Source organism: Oncorhynchus tshawytscha, unplaced genomic scaffold (genome assembly GCF_018296145.1).
Source record: "Oncorhynchus tshawytscha isolate Ot180627B unplaced genomic scaffold, Otsh_v2.0 Un_scaffold_1341_pilon_pilon, whole genome shotgun sequence".
Classification (NCBI taxonomy): Eukaryota; Metazoa; Chordata; class Actinopteri; order Salmoniformes; family Salmonidae; genus Oncorhynchus; species Oncorhynchus tshawytscha.
This window is the reverse complement of record NW_024609828.1, coordinates 347,732-367,422: the sequence shown is the minus strand read 5'-3', so window position 1 is coordinate 367,422 and position 19,691 is coordinate 347,732. Positions and strand designations below refer to the sequence as shown.

General features: G+C 45.8%; 1 protein-coding gene across 1 annotated transcript in view; it reads right to left on the bottom strand.

Annotated features, from left to right (window-relative positions):
• Nucleotides 1-602: 602 nt before the first annotated feature.
• cacng1b (calcium channel, voltage-dependent, gamma subunit 1b) overlaps nt 603-19,691 on the bottom strand; it is a 31,104-nt gene continuing 12,015 nt past the window's right edge. Inside the window, exons 2-4 of the mRNA XM_042319227.1 lie at nt 4,780-4,854; nt 2,230-2,367; nt 603-2,025 (exon numbers count right to left, since the gene is read on the bottom strand). Coding sequence (XP_042175161.1) covers nt 1,784-2,025; nt 2,230-2,367; nt 4,780-4,854 — 455 coding nt within the window. The 3' untranslated portion in view covers nt 603-1,783. The remainder of the gene's footprint in view (nt 2,026-2,229; nt 2,368-4,779; nt 4,855-19,691) is intronic.

Sequence of the window (19,691 nt, the reverse complement as noted above, 5' to 3'; positions counted from 1 at the left end):
TGGACACTCTGGCTGAGGTGTAGGGTTAATCTGAGCATTCAGAGTGCACACTGGACACTCTGGCTGAGGTGTAGGGTTAATCTGAGCATTCAGAGTGCACACTGGACACTCTGGCTGAGGTGTAGGGTTAATCTGAGCATTCAGAGTGCACACTGGACACTCTGGCTGAGGTGTAGGGTTAATCTGAGCATTCAGAGTGCACACTGGACACTGGCTGGCTTCAGAGGTGTAGGGTTAATCTGAGCATTCAGAGTGCACACTGGACACTCTGGCTGAGGTGTAGGGTTAATCTGAGCATTGGCAGAGTGCACACTGGACACTCTGGCTGAGGTGTAGGGTTAATCTGAGCATTCAGAGTGCACACTGGACACTCTGGCTGAGGTGTAGGGTTAATCTGAGCATTCAGAGTGCACACTGGACACTCTGGCTGAGGTGTAGGGTTAATCTGAGCATTCAGAGTGCACACTGGACACTCTGGCTGAGGTGTAGGGTTAATCTGAGCATTCAGAGTGCACACTGGACACTCTTGAGGTGTAGGGTTAATCATTCAGAGTGCACACTGGACACTCTGGCTGAGGTGTAGGGTTAATTCAGAGTGAGCATTCAGAGTGCACACTGGACACTCTGGCTGAGGTGTAGGGTTAATCTGAGCATTCAGAGTGCACACTGGACACTCTGGCTGAGGTGTAGGGTTAATCTGAGCATTCAGAGTGCACACTGGACACTCTGGCTGAGGTGTAGGGTTAATCTGAGCATTCAGAGTGCACACTGGACACTCTGGCTGAGGTGTAGGGTTAATCTGAGCATTCAGAGTGCACACTGGACACTCTGGCTGAGGTGTAGGGTTAATCTGAGCATTCTGACTTTACATCGGCCTTCAAGCTCCCAAGCCAACTGGCTAAACTTGCTTAGCTTGTTTGCTAGCTACTTCCAGACACAAATGAGAGAACACTTCACTCTGAACATGTTACTCACCCTTGCAGTGCTGCTATTAGTGCTAGAGTGTTTCCATGTTATCAAGAGGGTTAGTGACTGTAACTGTGTTACTGGCAACAATTTAATTCCGTTTTTTAGCCGATGTTTACTAAAAATCTATCATAACAACTGAGTTTAGGCAGTTCGTAAATTCATAAATTATTCTGCGCTCTGGCACTCTCCAACCAGAGTGTTCTGAATTTCGAAGTAAGTTGCCATGGTGAATTTACTAACGCACCCTATATCAGGGCAGTCCTCAAGTGCCACAGTGTCTGTTGCTTAGTAACGGATGATATGGACCAGGAGAGCGGACACTCTCTGTAATCAATGACAGAAATGTATCAGTTAAGGACCAAAGAAAGGAAAATCTGTGGCCCTCGAGGACTGCTCAGAGATCCTGCCTTACATATTTATCTGTACACTTAAAACCAAGCAAGTGTAGTGCAGTGTTTCCCCTACTACTATTACTTAGGCGGTGTGCCCCACTCTCATTCATCTGTATCATCAAGTATCATCTGTATCAATTTAGTTTATCTTCAGTTGGATTCTATAAAAACATGTATGGTTTTGGCAGCCTTTGTTGAAGATTCCCCTGGTCTAGACTAGTCTGGTCTGTTCTAGTGGAGTCTACTACTAGTCTAAGGGCTCCATGGACTCTGGCTCTGCGTCCATACAGGTCTCCCAGGGGTTGATCTGGGCAGGTCTAATCTGATCTACTACTACTAGTCTAAGGGCTCCATGGAGTCTGGCTATGCGTCCATACTGGTCTCCCAGGGGTTCATCTGGGCAGGTCTAATCTGATCTACTACTAGTCTAAGGGCTCCATGGAGTCTGGCTCTGCGTCCATACAGGTCTCCCAGGGGTTGCGTGGCATCTGGGGCATGGAGATGATCAACAGGCTGAGACCACTGAAGACCAGGAGGACGAAGGAGGTGCAGGCACATTCAAACGACCAGGAGTAGTAGTACTGTTCCCAGACGGTCTCCTCGCTGTCAATCATCCGCTTGGTGGAGTTCCGCATCACCTCAACAGAGATGATGATGCAGAGACCTAGAGGGAGAAGGGGTACAGGTGAGGATGGATAGATGGGCGGGCAGACGGACGGATGGAGAGACGGAAAGGACAAACTAATTAACAAACTAACGAACAAATAGCTGATGAACCTGGATGGACAGGCAGAGACATGTACAATGTTCTTTGTTGTCATGCCTGGTGTATGACGTGAATATCTCAGTCAAAGTAGATGTGTCTGACCTGCGAAGGCAAAGAACATCCCAGCAGGCCTCAGCAGGTAGTCCCTCCCCTTCCCGAAGGAGCACACGACACACAGCGACCCCAGGGTCATAAAGGCCAGGCTGAACACAGCAATGGCCGCTGCTGAGAGGTTGTACTCTGAGAGAGAGAGAGAGAGAGAGAGAGAGAGAGAACCTGGATTTTTTTTCAGTGGAGAGAAAATGTTCTGGAATGGGGAGATACTACCTCAACTTGTCCAAAAAGAACACATAGTCCCATTTTTCTGTTGCAAAACGTTTTGCTATGTTTAACATTGTTTATGACAGTGCTAATGAGTCAACTTTGAGGTTTTGTATTGTAATGTTGTGTATTGTAATGCTAGAAAGAAGGATCTTCAAGTCAAGCATTTCGGAGGATTAGGGGCCCTCAATCTGTTAATCTTTCCATCTTGATTTCCAACAGAAAATCATTCAGTTCTTACTGTAACCCATCTCCCATTCTAAGGCATTGGAACTCCCACTAACCCATCCCCCCTCCACTTAACCTTAATCAGCATGAAGAGAATACAGCAGAGAGCCCTCTTGAACAGTGTCTTCGTTAACCATCACTGACTATATTAGTTAGCCTGGTTGAACCAGCAGACTGAATGGTGCGATCCCCACTGTTTCACTGAGCTCAGCATTCAGTCTGGTTTAACCATGCTACAATCCACTAAAACCGTCTATTAGCACTGCTTCTAGGAGAGGAGTGATGAAGAAAGAAGCCTTGTCTCCAGGTGACTCATCCGACTCTCCTCTCTAACCCCCCTCCAATCCTCTAGGCCCATTGTACAGATTACGATAAGCCAGGGCTCACTTTCCCGTCGTAACGCAGCAGGAGAGCATGGAGTGTGAAATAAGCGTTATCGTTCCACTCAAGTAGCTACTTTTGTCATGGCTTGGCTGTGGAGAGACACAGAGGGAGACATACAATCTGTGTCTACATGCATAACCCCAGACGTTACAGTGGGCTGCCTCTGCCTGTGATACCGACCTGCTAGGGATTCTTATGGAAGCGTCCCAAATGGCACCCTATTCCTTATATACAGTAGTGCACTACTTTTGACTAGAGTCCGTAAAGAGACATTTGGGACATAGGCACAGCCAATAGGTCCCCACAGGGCAAAGTGACGTTTTCAACTAAATTCACGCAAGCAGGGATGAGAGGGGACGGAAGCAACCTTTCCTCCGTTAAAAGCAGTGCAGAATCCTGATTTCAACCAATAAGTGTAACGTCTGCTTCCAACTCACACTCTCAAACACGTAGATCCCCTGAATGCAACTCATTTTCCAGCCCACTTTCCAGCTCACACTCTCAAACACGTAGATCCCCTGAACGCAGCTCACTCTCCAGATCCCAATCACCTGAATTCTGATCATCTGTTCGCACACCTGTATGTCATTATCACACACTATTTAGTTCAGTTATTTGCACCAAATCATTGTGAGGTATTGTTTGTTTTGTGACACACTTCTATATGGCGCTCTGGTTTCCCCGTAATGTACTCCTCCTGTGTATGATTGTGTTGCCTGCCTCACTAACGGAGCCTTTTGCCTATTCCCTACCTGTACTTTTCGGATTTCCTGTTATCAACATATTGCCTAATCTCCCGGACGACGTTACTAGCCTTTTCCCTGCCAGTACTGTTGCCTTTTTGGACCCCCTGTGTATGACCTGCCTGCCCCTGGACCCAGCTACCTGCCTCCTCCTGTGGTCCCTCACAATAAACACCTGCTGCGCCCTGCGCTTGAAACCAGCTCTCTGTCTCCCATCGTGTTCATTACAATAAGGACACACATAGTTAAAACATGTTTCATTAGAACTGGGTTCTAGCTCCTGTACTAATGTCACCAGTCAACTCCATTACACTCAAAAGTTACTTCACCTTCAACCAGTAAATCCTGCTGATGGCTAGCCATGCTAGCTTTCTACCTGTCTGTCTTAATGAGTGTTGTCATGCTTATAGCATACTCTGCACACAACAATGTATATTTGTAAGGGGTCTGCAGTAGTCTCCTAGAATAGCATCTGTTTTGAGGAGAGCAATGTGAGATGTGGAAAGATCTCGTTTTTTCCCCTGACGCGGGGATAAAAACTAATAGCAGGCACGTGTGTGTGTGTGTGTGTGTGTGTGTGTGTGAGAAAGGGAAAGGGAGAGAGAAAGTGTTCGCCAATCACAGAGGGTACCATTCATGTCTGTGTTTTGACTGAATGTGTTTTATTGTCATGCTGAGAGCCCAATGAGCAGTCCCATAGACACATAGTATACATCTCATTCCTATTCACCATGCCTCCCCCTCAACAGCATAGGCTCCTCATTGCTTGAAAACAAGGATTAACAGTTCTGATATTTAAGGAAATGCACCATATTTGAGGGAATTGTACTCATGTATTACTCAATTTACAACTCAAAACTCAAGTTGTAAATAGCTTAAAATCGCCACAGTGGTGAATCGGACCGAATGTATTTTTAAAAAATGTTGCACTGTGGCTCATTCACCAGAAGCCTGTAACGAAGGAGAGAGAACTGACCTTTCTGAGTTTTGGCTTCAAACCCTTTGGCCTCTTCTTCCTTTGTGAAGTGTTTGAAGTAGGAGCAATTCTTGGCTGCGGAGGGAAAGAGATGAAAACATTTATTGAAGTGATTGGTAATGCTCCAGCACTACCAATGAGCCTGGCAGCCATTTTATTTTTTCAAAGACCACTTCCTTGGTTGCCGTCGCACCGTGAGGTCTTCTAGGCAGAGAGCTCTGTAAATGTTGTAATTCATTTTTTTTTTTTGTGTGTGTTTTTGTGTCATTAATAAAATCCATTTGGGGGGTTTGACTCCTCTGGGGGTTGATCACTTACATCTTGTGGTCTTGACTCTCAGAGTTGAAGAATTGGGATGAAAAGTCTATATTTTTGGCTTGTAGCTAGATAGCTGACTGTTTGGATTTAAATTGTTATGGTTTCATCTGTCAGGAAGAATAACAACAAGTACAGCATGCTGTGTCCAGAGATGGCAGAATAGTTTTGATCATTTCATCATTAATAAACATTACTTCCAAAAATGTGCCTAAAATCCTGTGTTTCTGTGTCAAACGTTTCTGAAGTCCATAACCATGTGTGTGAGGTTTTTACTTTTGTTTCAAAGTAGATTTATTTAAGACTACCAAGAAACACTCTGTGTGGCCCTGATTTAGCCCACTGCAGTAAAAGTTTAACTGCTGCCAAGATGTGGTGGCTTTCGTGCGCTTTTCACCAGCCGTGGCATCACCCAAGGTGGGTGCTATATGTTTGGCAATGTAAGACCAGTACCTACGGAGGAGCGGGTCCTATTGCAGACCAATACCTACAGAGGAGCGGGTCCTGTGGAGGACCAGTACCTACAGAGGAGCGGGTCATGTGGAGGACCAGTACCTACGGAGGAGCGGGTCCTATTGCAGACCAATACCTACAGAGGAGCGGGTCCTGTGGAGGACCAGTACCTACAGAGGAGCGGGTCATGTGGAGGACCAGTACCTACGGAGGAGCGGGTCCTATTGCAGACCAATACCTACAGAGGAGCGGGTCCTGTGGAGGACCAGTACCTACAGAGGAGCGGGTCCTATTGCAGACCAGTACCTACAGAGGAGCGGGTCATGTGGAGGACCAGTACCTACGGAGGAGCGGGTCCTATTGCAGACCAGTACCTACAGAGGAGCGGGTCCTGTGGAGGACCAGTACCTACAGAGGAGCGGGTCCTTTTGCAGACCAGTACCTACAGAGGAGCGGGTCATGTGGAGGACCAGTACCTACGGAGGAGCGGGTCCTATTGCAGACCAGTACCTACAGAGGAGCGGGTCATGTGAAGGACCAGTACCTACAGAGGAGCGGGTCCTATGGAAGACCAGTACCTGTGGAGGAGCGGGTCATGTGAAGGACCAGTACCTACAGAGGAGCGGGTCCTATGGAAGACCAGTACCTGTGGAGGAGCGGGTCATGTGAAGGACCAGTACCTACAGAGGAGCGGGTCCTATGGAAGACCAGTACCTACAGAGGAGCGGGTCATGTGGAGGACCAGTACCTACAGAGGAGCGGGTCATGTGGAGGACCAGTACCTATGGAGGAGCCTGTCATGTGGAGGACCAGTACCTACGGAGGAGCGGGTCATGTGGAGGACCAGTACCTACGGAGGAGCCTGTCATATGGAGGACCAGAACCTATGGAGGAGTGGGTCATATGGAGGACCAGTACCTACGGAGGAGCCTGTCATATGGAGGACCAGTACCTACGGAGGAGCCTGTCATATGGAGGACCAGTACCTACAGAGGAGCGGGTCCTACGGAGGAACAGTACCTACAGAGGAGCCTGTCATATGGAGGACCAGTACCTACAGAGGAGTGGGTCCTATGGAGGACCAGTACCTACAGAGGAGCGGGTCCTATGGAGGACCAGTACCTACAGAGGAGTGGGTCATGTGGAGGACCAGTACCTACGGAGGAGCGGGTCATGTGGAGGACCAGTACCTACGGAGGAGCCTGTCATATGGAGGACCAGTACCTACAGAGGAGCGGGTCCTATGGAGGACCAGTACCTACAGAAGAGCGGGTCCTATGGAAGACCAGTACCTACAGAGGAGCGGGTCCTATGGAAGACCAGTACCTACAGAGGAGCGGGTCCTATGGAAGACCAGTACCTACAGAGGAGTGGGTCCTATGGAAGACCAGTACCTACTATGGAAGACCAGTACCTACAGAGGAGTGGGTCCTATGGAGGACCAGTACCTACAGAGGAGCGGGTCCTACGGAGGACCAGTACCTACAGAGGAGTGGGTCCTATGGAGGACCAGTACCTACAGAGGAGTGGGTCCTATGGAGGACCAGTACCTACAGAGGAGTGGGTCCTATGGAGGACCAGTACCTACAGAGGAGTGGGTCCTATGGAGGACCAGTACCTAGAGAGGAGTGGGTCCTATGGAGGACCAGTACCTAGAGAGGAGTGGGTCCTATGGAGGACCAGTACCTAGAGAGGAGTGGGTCCTATGGAGGACCAGTACCTAGAGAGGAGTGGGTCCTATGGAGGACCAGTACCTAGAGAGGAGTGGGTCCTATGGAGGACCAGTACCTAGAGAGGAGTGGGTCCTATGGAGGACCAGTACCTAGAGAGGAGTGGGTCCTATGGAGGACCAGTACCTAGAGAGGAGTGGGTCCTATGGAGGACCAGTACCTACAGAGGAGCGGGTCCTATGGAGGACCAGTACCTACAGAGGAGCGGGTCCTACGGAGGACCAGTACCTACAGAGGAGTGGGTCCTATGGAGGACCAGTACCTAGAGAGGAGTGGGTCCTATGGAGTACCAGTACCTAGAGAGGAGTGGGTCCTATGGAGGACCAGTACCTACAGAGGAGTGGGTCCTATGGAGGACCAGTACCTACAGAGGAGCGGGTCCTATGGAGGACCAGTACCTACAGAGGAGCGGGTCCTATGGAAGACCAGTACCTACAGAGGAGTGGGTCCTATGGAGGACCAGTACCTACAGAGGAGCGGGTCCTATGGAGGACCAGTACCTACAGAGGAGTGGGTCCTATGGAGGACCAGTACCTACAGAGGAGTGGGTCCTATGGAGGACCAGTACCTACAGAGGAGTGGGTCCTATGGAGGACCTGACCGTCGAAAAGCAGCTGTGGTGCCCTGATGAAGCGTACAGGTCTGTTTGTCAGATTGTCTTTGTTTCTCTCTGGCTGGACCATCGATGTCCCCTCCCCTGAAGGTACACTGCATTTCCAATTCAAACTGCCTCAACTCACAGCCTTTCATCACAAACCAAATATAGACATTCAATCTCCATCTCTACTCTCTCAATTTAAATGTGTTGTTTTCGATTTTTATGCACTATGAGATTATTTTCTGAAAATTAAATAAATAATTATTTTTATTAAACCCATAGAAAATTAAAATCCAATTTGAGATCTCTTCTTTATCACCTCTAATTCGCATAGCCAACATTTTTTGATTATTTTGTCATACTCATGTTACTTTGATTACTTGATTACTTTGTCATTCTCATGTTTTGCTCCAGAGAAACAACCATGTATAATCTTAGATTTGAATCACTCTGATCAAAATATGTCTAAATTCTCTTAATCTAAGAAAATTCTCTTTAAAAAAAAAGCATACCTGTATGTATCTCCCTGCACAAAGTGATGGAGAGGTATGGTCTGTTTCCTATCTCCCTGCACAAAGTGATGGAGAGGTATGGTCTGTTTCCTATCTCCCTGGAATGAGTGATGGAGAGGTATGGTCTGTTTCCTATCTCCCTGGACTGAGTGATGGAGAGGTATGGTCTGTTTGCTATCTCCCTGGAGAGGTATGGTCTGTTTCCTATCTCCCTGGAATGAGTGATGGAGAGGTATGGTCTGTTTCCTATCTCCCTGGACTGAGTGTTGGAGAGGTATGGTCTGTTTCCTATCTCCCTGGAGAGGTATGGTCTGTTTCCTATCTCCCTGGACTGAGTGATGGAGAGGTATGGTCTGTTTGCTATCTCCCTGGAGAGGTATTGTCTGTTTCCTATCTCCCTGGAATGAGTGATGGAGAGGTATGGTCTGTTTCCTATCTCCCTGGAGAGGTATGGTCTGTTTCCTATCTCCCTGGACTGAGTGATGGAGAGGTATGGTCTGTTTCCTATCTCCCTGGAGAGGTATGGTCTGTTTGCATCTCCCTGGAGAGGTATTGTCTGTTTCCTATCTCCCTGGAATGAGTGATGGAGAGGTATGGTCTGTTTGCTATCTCCCTGGAGAGGTATTGTCTGTTTCCTATCTCCCTGGAATGAGTGATGGAGAGGTATGGTCTGTTTCCTATCTCCCTGGACTGAGTGATGGAGAGGTATTGTCTGTTTCCTATCTCCCTGGAATGAGTGATGGAGAGGTATGGTCTGTTTCCTATCTCCCTGGAATGAGTGATGGAGAGGTATGGTCTGTTTCCTATCTCCCTGGAGAGGTATGGTCTGTTTCCTATCTCCCTGGACAGAGTGATGGAGAGGTATGGTCTGTTTCCTATCTCCCTGGAATGAGTGATGGAGAGGTATGGTCTGTTTCCTATCTCCCTGGACAGAGTGATGGAGAGGTATGGTCTGTTTCCTATCTCCCTGGACTGAGTGACGGAGAGGTATGGTCTGTTTCCTATCGCCCTGGACTGGAGAGTCTGATCGGACTGAGTGAGAGGGTATGTCTGTTTCCTATCTCCCTGGACAGAGTGATGGAGAGGTATGGTCTGTTTCCTGGACAGAGTGACGGAGAGGTATGGTCTGTTTCCTATCTCCCTGGACAGAGTGACGGAGAGGTATGGTCTGTTTCCTATCTCCCTGGACAGAGTGATGGAGAGGTATGGTCTGTTTCCTATCTCCCTGGACAGAGTGATGGAGAGGTATGGTCTGTTTCCTATCTCCCTGGACAGAGTGATGGAGAGGTATGGTCTGTTTCCTATCTCCCTGGACAGAGTGATGGAGAGGTATGGTCTGTTTCCTATCTCCCTGGACAGAGTGATGGAGAGGTATGGTCTGTTTCCTATCTCCCTGGAGAGGTATGGTCTGTTTCCTATCTCCCTGGACAGAGTGATGGAGAGGTATTGTCTGTGTCCTATCTTCCTGCACAGAGTGATGGAGAGATATGATCTGTTTCCTATCTCCCTGCAAAGAGTGATGGAGAGGTATGGTCTGTTTCCTATCTCCCTGGACAGTGATGGAGAGGTATGGTCTGTTTCCCTGGACAGAGTGATGGAGAGGTATGGTATGTTTCCCTGGACAGAGTGATGGAGAGGTATGGTCTGTTTCCCTGGACAGAGTGATGGAGAGGTATGGTCTGTTTCCCTGGACAGAGTGATGGAGAGGTATGGTCTGTTTCCTTGGACAGAGTGATGGAGAGGTATGGTATGTTTCCCTGGACAGAGTGATGGAGAGGTATGGTCTGTTTCCTATCTCCCTGGACAGAGTGATGGAGTGGTATGGTCTGTTTCCTATATCTCTGGACAGAGTGATGGAGAGGTATGGCCTGTTTCCTATATCTCTGCACAGAGTGATGGAGAAGAGGTATGGCCTGTTTCCTATATCCCTGGACAGAGTGATGGAGAGGTATGGTCTGTTTCCCTGGACAGAGTGATGGAGCGGTTTGCATGTATGGACCAAGGAGACCCCTCTTCCTCTACTCTTCTTCCCTCCTCTTCCCCTCTACCTATCTCCCTCTCTTGCTCCCTCCCTTTCCCCTATCCTCTGCTCCCATGTTTGTTCCCCAGGATGGAAAATAACTAAAGATGTAGCTTAGCAACAGTGGGACAGGAAGGGGAGGGGGCAGTGGAGAGGATGGGGAGGTTAGAACAAGCCCAAGCTTTCATTGAATCTGAATGTTGTCTCTTTAATCCAGCTAGATATCATATTGTACACACAGCTGAATGTTGTCTCTTTAACCCAGCTAGATATCATATTGTACACACAGCTGAATGTTGTCTCTTTAACCCAGCTAGATATCATATTGTACAAGCAGCTGAATGTTGTCTCTTTAACCCAGCTAGATATCATATTGTACACACAGCTGAATGTTGTCTCTTTAACCCAGCTAGATATCATATTGTACACACAGCTGAATGTTGTCTCTTTAACCCAACTAGATATCATATGTACAGACAGCTGAATGTTGTCTCTTTAACCCAACTAGATATCATATTGTACAGACAGCTGAATGTTGTCTCTTTAACCCAACTAGATATCATATTGTACAGACAGCTGAATGTTGTCTCTTTAACCCAGCTAGATATCATATTGTACAGACAGCTGAATGTTGTCTCTTTAACCCAACTAGATATCATATTGTACAGACAGCTGAATGTTGTCTCTTTAACCCAACTAGATATCATATTGTACACACAGCTGAATGTTGTCTCTTTAACCCAACTAGATATCATATTGTACACACAGCTGAATGTTGTCTCTTTAATCCAGCTAGATATCATATTGTACAGACAGCTGAATGTTGTCTCTTTAATCCAGCTAGATATCATATTGTACACACAGCTGAATGTTGTCTCTTTAACCCAACTAGATATCATATTGTACAAGCAGCTGAATGTTGTCTCTTTAACCCAGCTAGATATCATATTGTACAGACAGCTGAATGTTGTCTCTTTAATCCAGCTAGATATCATATTGTACAGACAGCTGAATGTTGTCTCTTTAACCCAGCTAGATATCATATTGTACAAGTATCTGAATGTTGTCTCTTTAATCCAGCTAGATATCATATTGTACAAGTATCTGAATGTTGTCTCTTTAATCCAGCTAGATATCATATTGTACAAGTATCTGAATGTTGTCTCTTTAACCCAGCTAGATATCATATTGTACAAGTAGCTGAATGTTGTCTCTTTAACCCAGCTAGATATCATATTGTACAGACAGCTGAATGTTGTCTCTTTAACCCAGCTAGATATCATATTGTACAAGTAGCTGAATGTTGTCTCTTTAACCCAGCTAGATATCATATTGTACAAGCAGCTGAATGTTGTCTCTTTAACCCAGCTAGATATCATATTGTACAGACAGCTGAATGTTGTCTCTTTAACCCAGCTAGATATCATATTGTACAAGCAGCTGAATGTTGTCTCTTTAACCCAGCTAGATATCATATTGTACACACAGCTGAATGTTGTCTCTTTAACCCAGCTAGATATCATATTGTACAGACAGCTGAATGTTGTCTCTTTAATCCAGCTAGATATCATATTGTACAGACAGCTGAATGTTGTCTCTTTAACCCAGCTAGATATCATATTGTACAGACAGCTGAATGTTGTCTCTTTAATCCAACTAGATATCATATTGTACAGACAGCTGAATGTTGTCTCTTTAACCTAGATAGATATCATATTGTACAAGCAGCTGAATGTTGTCTCTTTAACCCAGCTAGATATCATATTGTACACACAGCTGAATGTTGTCTCTTTAACCCAACTAGATATCATATTGTACACACAGCTGAATGTTGTCTCTTTAACCCAGCTAGATATCATATTGTACAAGCAGCTGAATGTTGTCTCTTTAACCCAGCTAGATATCATATTGTACACACAGCTGAATGTTGTCTCTTTAACCCAGCTAGATATCATATTGTACACACAGCTGAATGTTGTCTCTTTAACCCAACTAGATATCATATTGTACAGACAGCTGAATGTTGTCTCTTTAACCCAACTAGATATCATATTGTACAGACAGCTGAATGTTGTCTCTTTAATCCAACTAGATATCATATTGTACAGACAGCTGAATGTTGTCTCTTTAACCCAGATAGATATCATATTGTACAAGCAGCTGAATGTTGTCTCTTTAACCCAGCTAGATATCATATTGTACACACAGCTGAATGTTGTCTCTTTAACCCAGCTAGATATCATATTGTACACACAGCTGAATGTTGTCTCTTTAACCCAACTAGATATCATATTGTACACACAGCTGAATGTTGTCTCTTTAACCCAGCTAGATATCATATTGTACAAGCAGCTGAATGTTGTCTCTTTAACCCAACTAGATATCATATTGTACAGACAGCTGAATGTTGTCTCTTTAACCCAACTAGATATCATATTGTACAGACAGCTGAATGTTGTCTCTTTAACCCAACTAGATATCATATTGTACAGACAGCTGAATGTTGTCTCTTTAACTTATAACCCAGTTGTCTAGATATCATATTGTACAGACAGCTGAATGTTGTCTCTTTAACCCAACTAGATATCATATTGTACAGACAGCTGAATGTTGTCTCTTTAACCCAACTAGATATCATATTGTACACACAGCTGAATGTTGTCTCTTTAACCCAGCTAGATATCATATTGTACACACATCTGAATGTTGTCTCTTTAACCCAGCTAGATATCATATTGTACAGACAGCTGAATGTTGTCTCTTTAACCCAACTAGATATCATATTGTACAGACAGCTGAATGTTGTCTCTTTAACCCAACTAGATATCATATTGTACACACAGCTGAATGTTGTCTCTTTAACCCAGCTAGATATCATATTGTACACACAGCTGAATGTTGTCTCTTTAACCCAACTAGATATCATATTGTACAGACAGCTGAATGTTGTCTCTTTAACCCAGCTAGATATCATATTGTACACACAGCTGAATGTTGTCTCTTTAACCCAGCTAGATATCATATTGTACACACAGCTGAATGTTGTCTCTTTAACCCAACTAGATATCATATTGTACACACAGCTGAATGTTGTCTCTTTAACCCAACTAGATATCATATTGTACACACAGCTGAATGTTGTCTCTTTAACCCAGCTAGATATCATATTGTACACACAGCTGAATGTTGTCTCTTTAATCCAGATAGATATCATATTGTACAGACAGCTGAATGTTGTCTCTTTAACCCAACTAGATATCATATTGTACACACAGCTGAATGTTGTCTCTTTAACCCAACTAGATATCATATTGTACACACAGCTGAATGTTGTCTCTTTAATCCAGCTAGATATCATATTGTACAGACAGCTGAATGTTGTCTCTTTAACCCAACTAGATATCATATTGTACACACAGCTGAATGTTGTCTCTTTAACCCAACTAGATATCATATTGTACAGACAGCTGAATGTTGTCTCTTTAATCCAGCTAGATATCATATTGTACAAGCAGCTGAATGTTGTCTCTTTAACCCAGCTAGATATCATATTGTACAAGCAGCTGAATGTTGTCTCTTTAACCCAACTAGATATCATATTGTACAGACAGCTGAATGTTGTCTCTTTAACCCAACTAGATATCATATTGTACAGACAGCTGAATGTTGTCTCTTTAATCCAACTAGATATCATATTGTACAAGCAGCTGAATGTTGTCTCTTTAACCCAGCTAGATATCATATTGTACAAACAGCTGAATGTTGTCTCTTTAACCCAGCTAGATATCATATTGTACACACAGCTGAATGTTGTCTCTTTAACCCAGCTAGATATCATATTGTACACACAGCTGAATGTTGTCTCTTTAACCCAGCTAGATATCATATTGTACACACAGCTGAATGTTGTCTCTTTAACCCAGCTAGATATCATATTGTACAAGTAGCTGAATGTTGTCTCTTTAACCCAGCTAGATATCATATTGTACAAGCAGCTGAATGTTGTCTCTTTAACCCAGCTAGATATCATATTGTACAGACAGCTGAATGTTGTCTCTTTAACCCAGCTAGATATCATATTGTACAAGCAGCTGAATGTTGTCTCTTTAACCCAGCTAGATATCATATTGTACAAGCAGCTGAATGTTGTCTCTTTAACCCAGCTAGATATCATATTGTACAGACAGCTGAATGTTGTCTCTTTAACCCAACTAGATATCATATTGTACAGACAGCTGAATGTTGTCTCTTTAATCCAACTAGATATCATATTGTACAAGCAGCTGAATGTTGTCTCTTTAACCCAGCTAGATATCATATTGTACACACAGCTGAATGTTGTCTCTTTAACCCAACTAGATATCATATTGTACACACAGCTGAATGTTGTCTCTTTAACCCAACTAGATATCATATTGTACAAACAGCTGAATGTTGTCTCTTTAACCCAGCTAGATATCATATTGTACAAACAGCTGAATGTTGTCTCTTTAACCCAACTAGATATCATATTGTACAGACAGCTGAATGTTGTCTCTTTAACCCAGCTAGATATCATATTGTACAAACAGCTGAATGTTGTCTCTTTAACCCAACTAGATATCATATTGTACAAGCAGCTGAATGTTGTCTCTTTAACCCAGCTAGATATCATATTGTACAAACAGCTGAATGTTGTCTCTTTAACCCAGCTAGATATCATATTGTACAAACAGCTGAATGTTGTCTCTTTAACCCAACTAGATATCATATTGTACACACAGCTGAATGTTGTCTCTTTAACCCAACTAGATATCATATTGTACACACAGCTGAATGTTGTCTCTTTAACCCAACTAGATATCATATTGTACAAGCAGCTGAATGTTGTCTCTTTAACCCAGCTAGATATCATATTGTACAAGCAGCTGAATGTTGTCTCTTTAACCCAACTAGATATCATATTGTACAAGCAGCTGAATGTTGTCTCTTTAACCCAGCTAGATATCATATTGTACAAGTAGCTGAATGTTGTCTCTCTTTAACCCAACTAGATATCATATTGTACACACAGCTGAATGTTGTCTCTTTAACCCAACTAGATATCATATTGTACAGACAGCTGAATGTTGTCTCTTTAACCCAGCTAGATATCATATTGTACAGACAGCTGAATGTTGTCTCTTTAACCCAGCTAGATATCATATTGTACAGACAGCTGAATGTTGTCTCTTTAACCCAGCTAGATATCATATTGTACACACAGCTGAATGTTGTCTCTTTAACCCAGCTAGATATCATATTGTACAAGCAGCTGAATGTTCTCTTTTTAGATATCATATTGTACACACAGCTGAATGTTGTCTAATCCAGATAGATATCATATTGTACAAGTAGCTGAATGTTGTCTCTTTAACCCAGCTAGATATCATATTGTACACACATCTGAATGTTGTCTCTTTAACCCAGCTAGATATCATATTGTACACACAGCTGAATGTTGTCTCTTTAACCCAGCTAGATATCATATTGTACACACAGCTGAATGTTGTCTCTTTAACCCAGCTAGATATCATATTGTACACACAGCTGAATGTTGTCTCTTTAACCCAACTAGATATCATATTGTACAAGCAGCTGAATGTTGTCTCTTTAACCTAGATAGATATCATACTGTACACACAGCTGAATGTTAGCCTGGTCTCAGACCTGTTGGTGCTGTAAAGCCAACAATTGTGGCCACTGTGGTACAGGAGCACAAACAGGTATGTGATCAGGCTAAATGTATACCTCTCCTGGGACTGGAACTAGGAGAATGACTAAACATACTGTTTAAAGTAGAGAAGGTAAAGAAAGGCAGTTTCATCAGGCTATAGAGCCCTCAACCTCACCTCTGAACCTGGAAGACAGTTCCACTGTGTTTTTTTGTTGTTGCTCTCCAATCAGGGACTGATTTAGACCTGGTAAACCAGGTGTGGGCAATTACTTATCAGGTAGAACAGAAAACCAGCAGGCTCCGGTTCTTGTAAGGTAAGTGATGAATAGCCCTGCTCTAGAGGCACCCTTGCTTTGTGTTGCCAACCACTGAGAGAGATAGTCTTTGCCAATACAACAGCACTCAACACATATACATAGGCTGTGAAGACTCACATGCTGCTGATATGTGAGATTCTGGGGATAATATTTGGGGCCGTATCATTGACCTTATGGTTAATAAGGGAACTTCATTCCAGTGAGGTAGGCAATTAGGAGGTGGTCTCGCCTGTCAGTTTCCGTTTTCATTCCTCCATTAGACCTCATCCTCTTCTTTCTCTATCCTCCCTATTCATCTTCCTCTGTTTCCTCTACACCCTTCTCCAGGCTGTATCATAACCGGCCGTGATTGGGTGTCCCATAGGGCGGCACACAATTGGCCCAGCGTCGTCCAGGTTTGGCCGGGGGAGGCCGTCATTGTAAATAAGAATTAGTTCTTAACTGACTTGCCTGGTTAAATAAAGGTTAAATAAAGATGTAAAAAATATAATCCTTCTTCTCCTCCCCCTCCTATCCTCCCGACATTCCTCTTAATCTCCCTCTCCCCCCCTCCTTCCCGCATCCTTCCTTCTTTTTCTTTCCTCTCCTCCTCATCCACCTTCATCCTCTTCACTCGTCCTTCATCCCCTTCACTCACCCTTCCTCCTCTTCCTTTCCCTCTGCCTCTCTCGACAATGGATGTGGTGTCCTAGACATGAGGTAATGGTCTTCAAAATGAATGGACTTTTAACAGGAGGTTTACTTGTGTTTTCTACTCTTTCCAATCAAAGTGGAAAGAAGTCCACTACCTTTCTGCCCTCAATTTAACCCCTGGAAATGGCTTCCTTCTGGTAGCAGTGCTTAAGGGGAGATGGCATTGTCAACAGGAGAACAGTGGCTGTATGCGAGGGAATGGTGAGGGGAAAATGGTTATTTTTAAGTCCAGGTGCAGAATGACCATCAGATTCTGGGTCAATGTGAATCGGGGTGCTTTTAAAAAGGCTGACCCGCAGCAAGCATTTATAACTGGGTTGCAACGGCCTAGGATGGTACTCAGGGGTGTGTGTGTCTGTGCATGTGCGTGCGCGTGTGTGTGTAATTTTAATGGCATGACCCTCCTCAGAGAACAAAGTTACAATCTATGGTTTAGTTCAAAATAAAAACAAGTCCCATTACTACAGTTGTCCTGTTACTATCTTACTTTATCACCACCTTCACCACCACCGTCACTATCACCACCATCACCCACACCGTCACCATTACCACCACCACCAAAATCACCATCACCACCACTGAATCCACACACCTGCCAGGTTGTTTACTGAATGCTACAGTATGTTGCTCACACACACACACACACACACACACACACACACACACACACACACACACACACACACACACACATACACACACATACACACATGCGCACAAACAACCCCCTGCTGTCAGCTAGTCTAGGCTCCGTGCCAAGAACCAGGACAAGCAAACACAAAGCGGAAAAACGGATTAGGTGTTTAAGTGCCAACGTGTTTGCTCAAAGCTACATCTGGGCATTTAAAGAAACTCACCACTTTAGCCCTCACTCACCCTCGACTGAGCAGGCTGAGAAACTGGTGTGAAATTGGGGCCCACTGTCTCATGGCACGTGGGGTGAAGGTGGAGGTGGAGGGGGAGGGGGACGAGGAACTGGAGGCAGGGAGGGTCTGTCTGCCTGACTGTCTGGGGGAAGGCTTACCTTTTGGAAGGCTGAGGATGAGGGAGGGAGTGAACTGGTAGGGAGAAAGGTACGGGGAGGGAGGGAGGGAGTGAACTGGTAGGGAGAAAGGTACGGGGAGGGAGGGAACTGGTAGGGAGAAAGGTACGTGGAGGGAGGGAACTGGTAGGGAGAAAGGTACGGGAGGGAGGGAGGGATGGAGGGAACTGGTAGGGAGAAAGGTATGGGGAGGGAGGGGACTGGTAGGGAGAAAGGTACGGGGAGGGAGGGAGGGATGGAGGGAGGGAACTGGTAGGGAGAAAGGTACGGGGAGGGAGGGGACTGGTAGGGAGAAAGGTACGGGAGGGAGGGAACTGGTAGGGAGAAAGGTACGGAGAGGGAGGGGATTGGTAGGGAGAAAGGTACGGGGAGGGAGGGAGGGAACTGGTAGGGAGAAAGGTACGGGGAGGGAGGGAACTGGTAGGGAGAAAGGTACGGGGAGGGAGGGAGGGAACTGGTAGGGAGAAAGGTATGGGAAGGGAGGGATGGAGGGAGGTAACTGGTAGGGAGAAAGATACGGGGAGGGAGGGAGGGAACTGGTAGGGAGAAAGGTATGGGAAGGGAGGGATGGAGGGAGGGAGGGATGGAGAGAGGGAACTGGTAGGGAGAAAGGTACGGGGAGGGAGGGAGGGAACTGGTAGGGAGAAAGGTACAGGGAGGGAGGGATGGAGGGAGGGAGGGAACTGGTAGGGAGAAAGGTACAGGGAGGGAGGGATGGAGGGAGGGAGGGAGGGAGGGAGGGAAGGAGGAAACACGTAGGGAGAAAGGTTCGGGGAGGGAGGGAACTGGTAGGGAGAACGGTAGGGAGGGAGGGATGGAGGGAGGGAACTGGTAAGGAGAAAGGTACGGGGAGGGAGGGAACTGGTAGGGAGAAAGGTACGGGGAGGGAGGGAGGGATGGGATGGAGGGAGGAGGGAACTGGTAGGGAGAAAGGTACGGGGAGGGAGGGATGGAGGGGGAGGGAGGGAGGAAACTGGTAGGGAGAAAGGTACGGGGAGGGAGGGAACAGGTACGGAGAAAGGTACAGGGAGGGAGGGATGGATGGAGGGAGGGAGGGAGGGAGGGAGGGATGGAGGGAACTGGTAGGGAGAAAGGTACGGGGAGGGAGGGATGGAGAGAGGGAGGGAACTGGTAGGGAGAAAGGTACGGGGAAGGAGGGAGGGAGGGATGGAGGGAAGGAGGAAACAGGTAGGGCGAAAGGTACGGGGAGGGAGGGAGGGAACTGGTAGGGAGGCAGGTACGGGGAGGGAGGGATGGATGGAGGGAGGGAGAGAACTGGTAGGGAGAAAGGTATGGGGAAGGAGGGATGGAGGGAGGGAGGAAACAGGTAGGGCGAAAGGTACGGGGAGGGATGGAGGGATGGAGGGAGGGAGGGAACTGGTAGGGCGAAAGGTACAGGGAGGGAGGGAGGGAACTGGTAGGGAGGCAGGTACGGGGAGGGAGGGAGGGATGGAGGGAGGGATGGATGGAGGGAGGGAGAGAACTGGTAGGGAGAAAGGTACGGGGAAGGAGGGATGGAGGGAGGGAGGAAACAGGC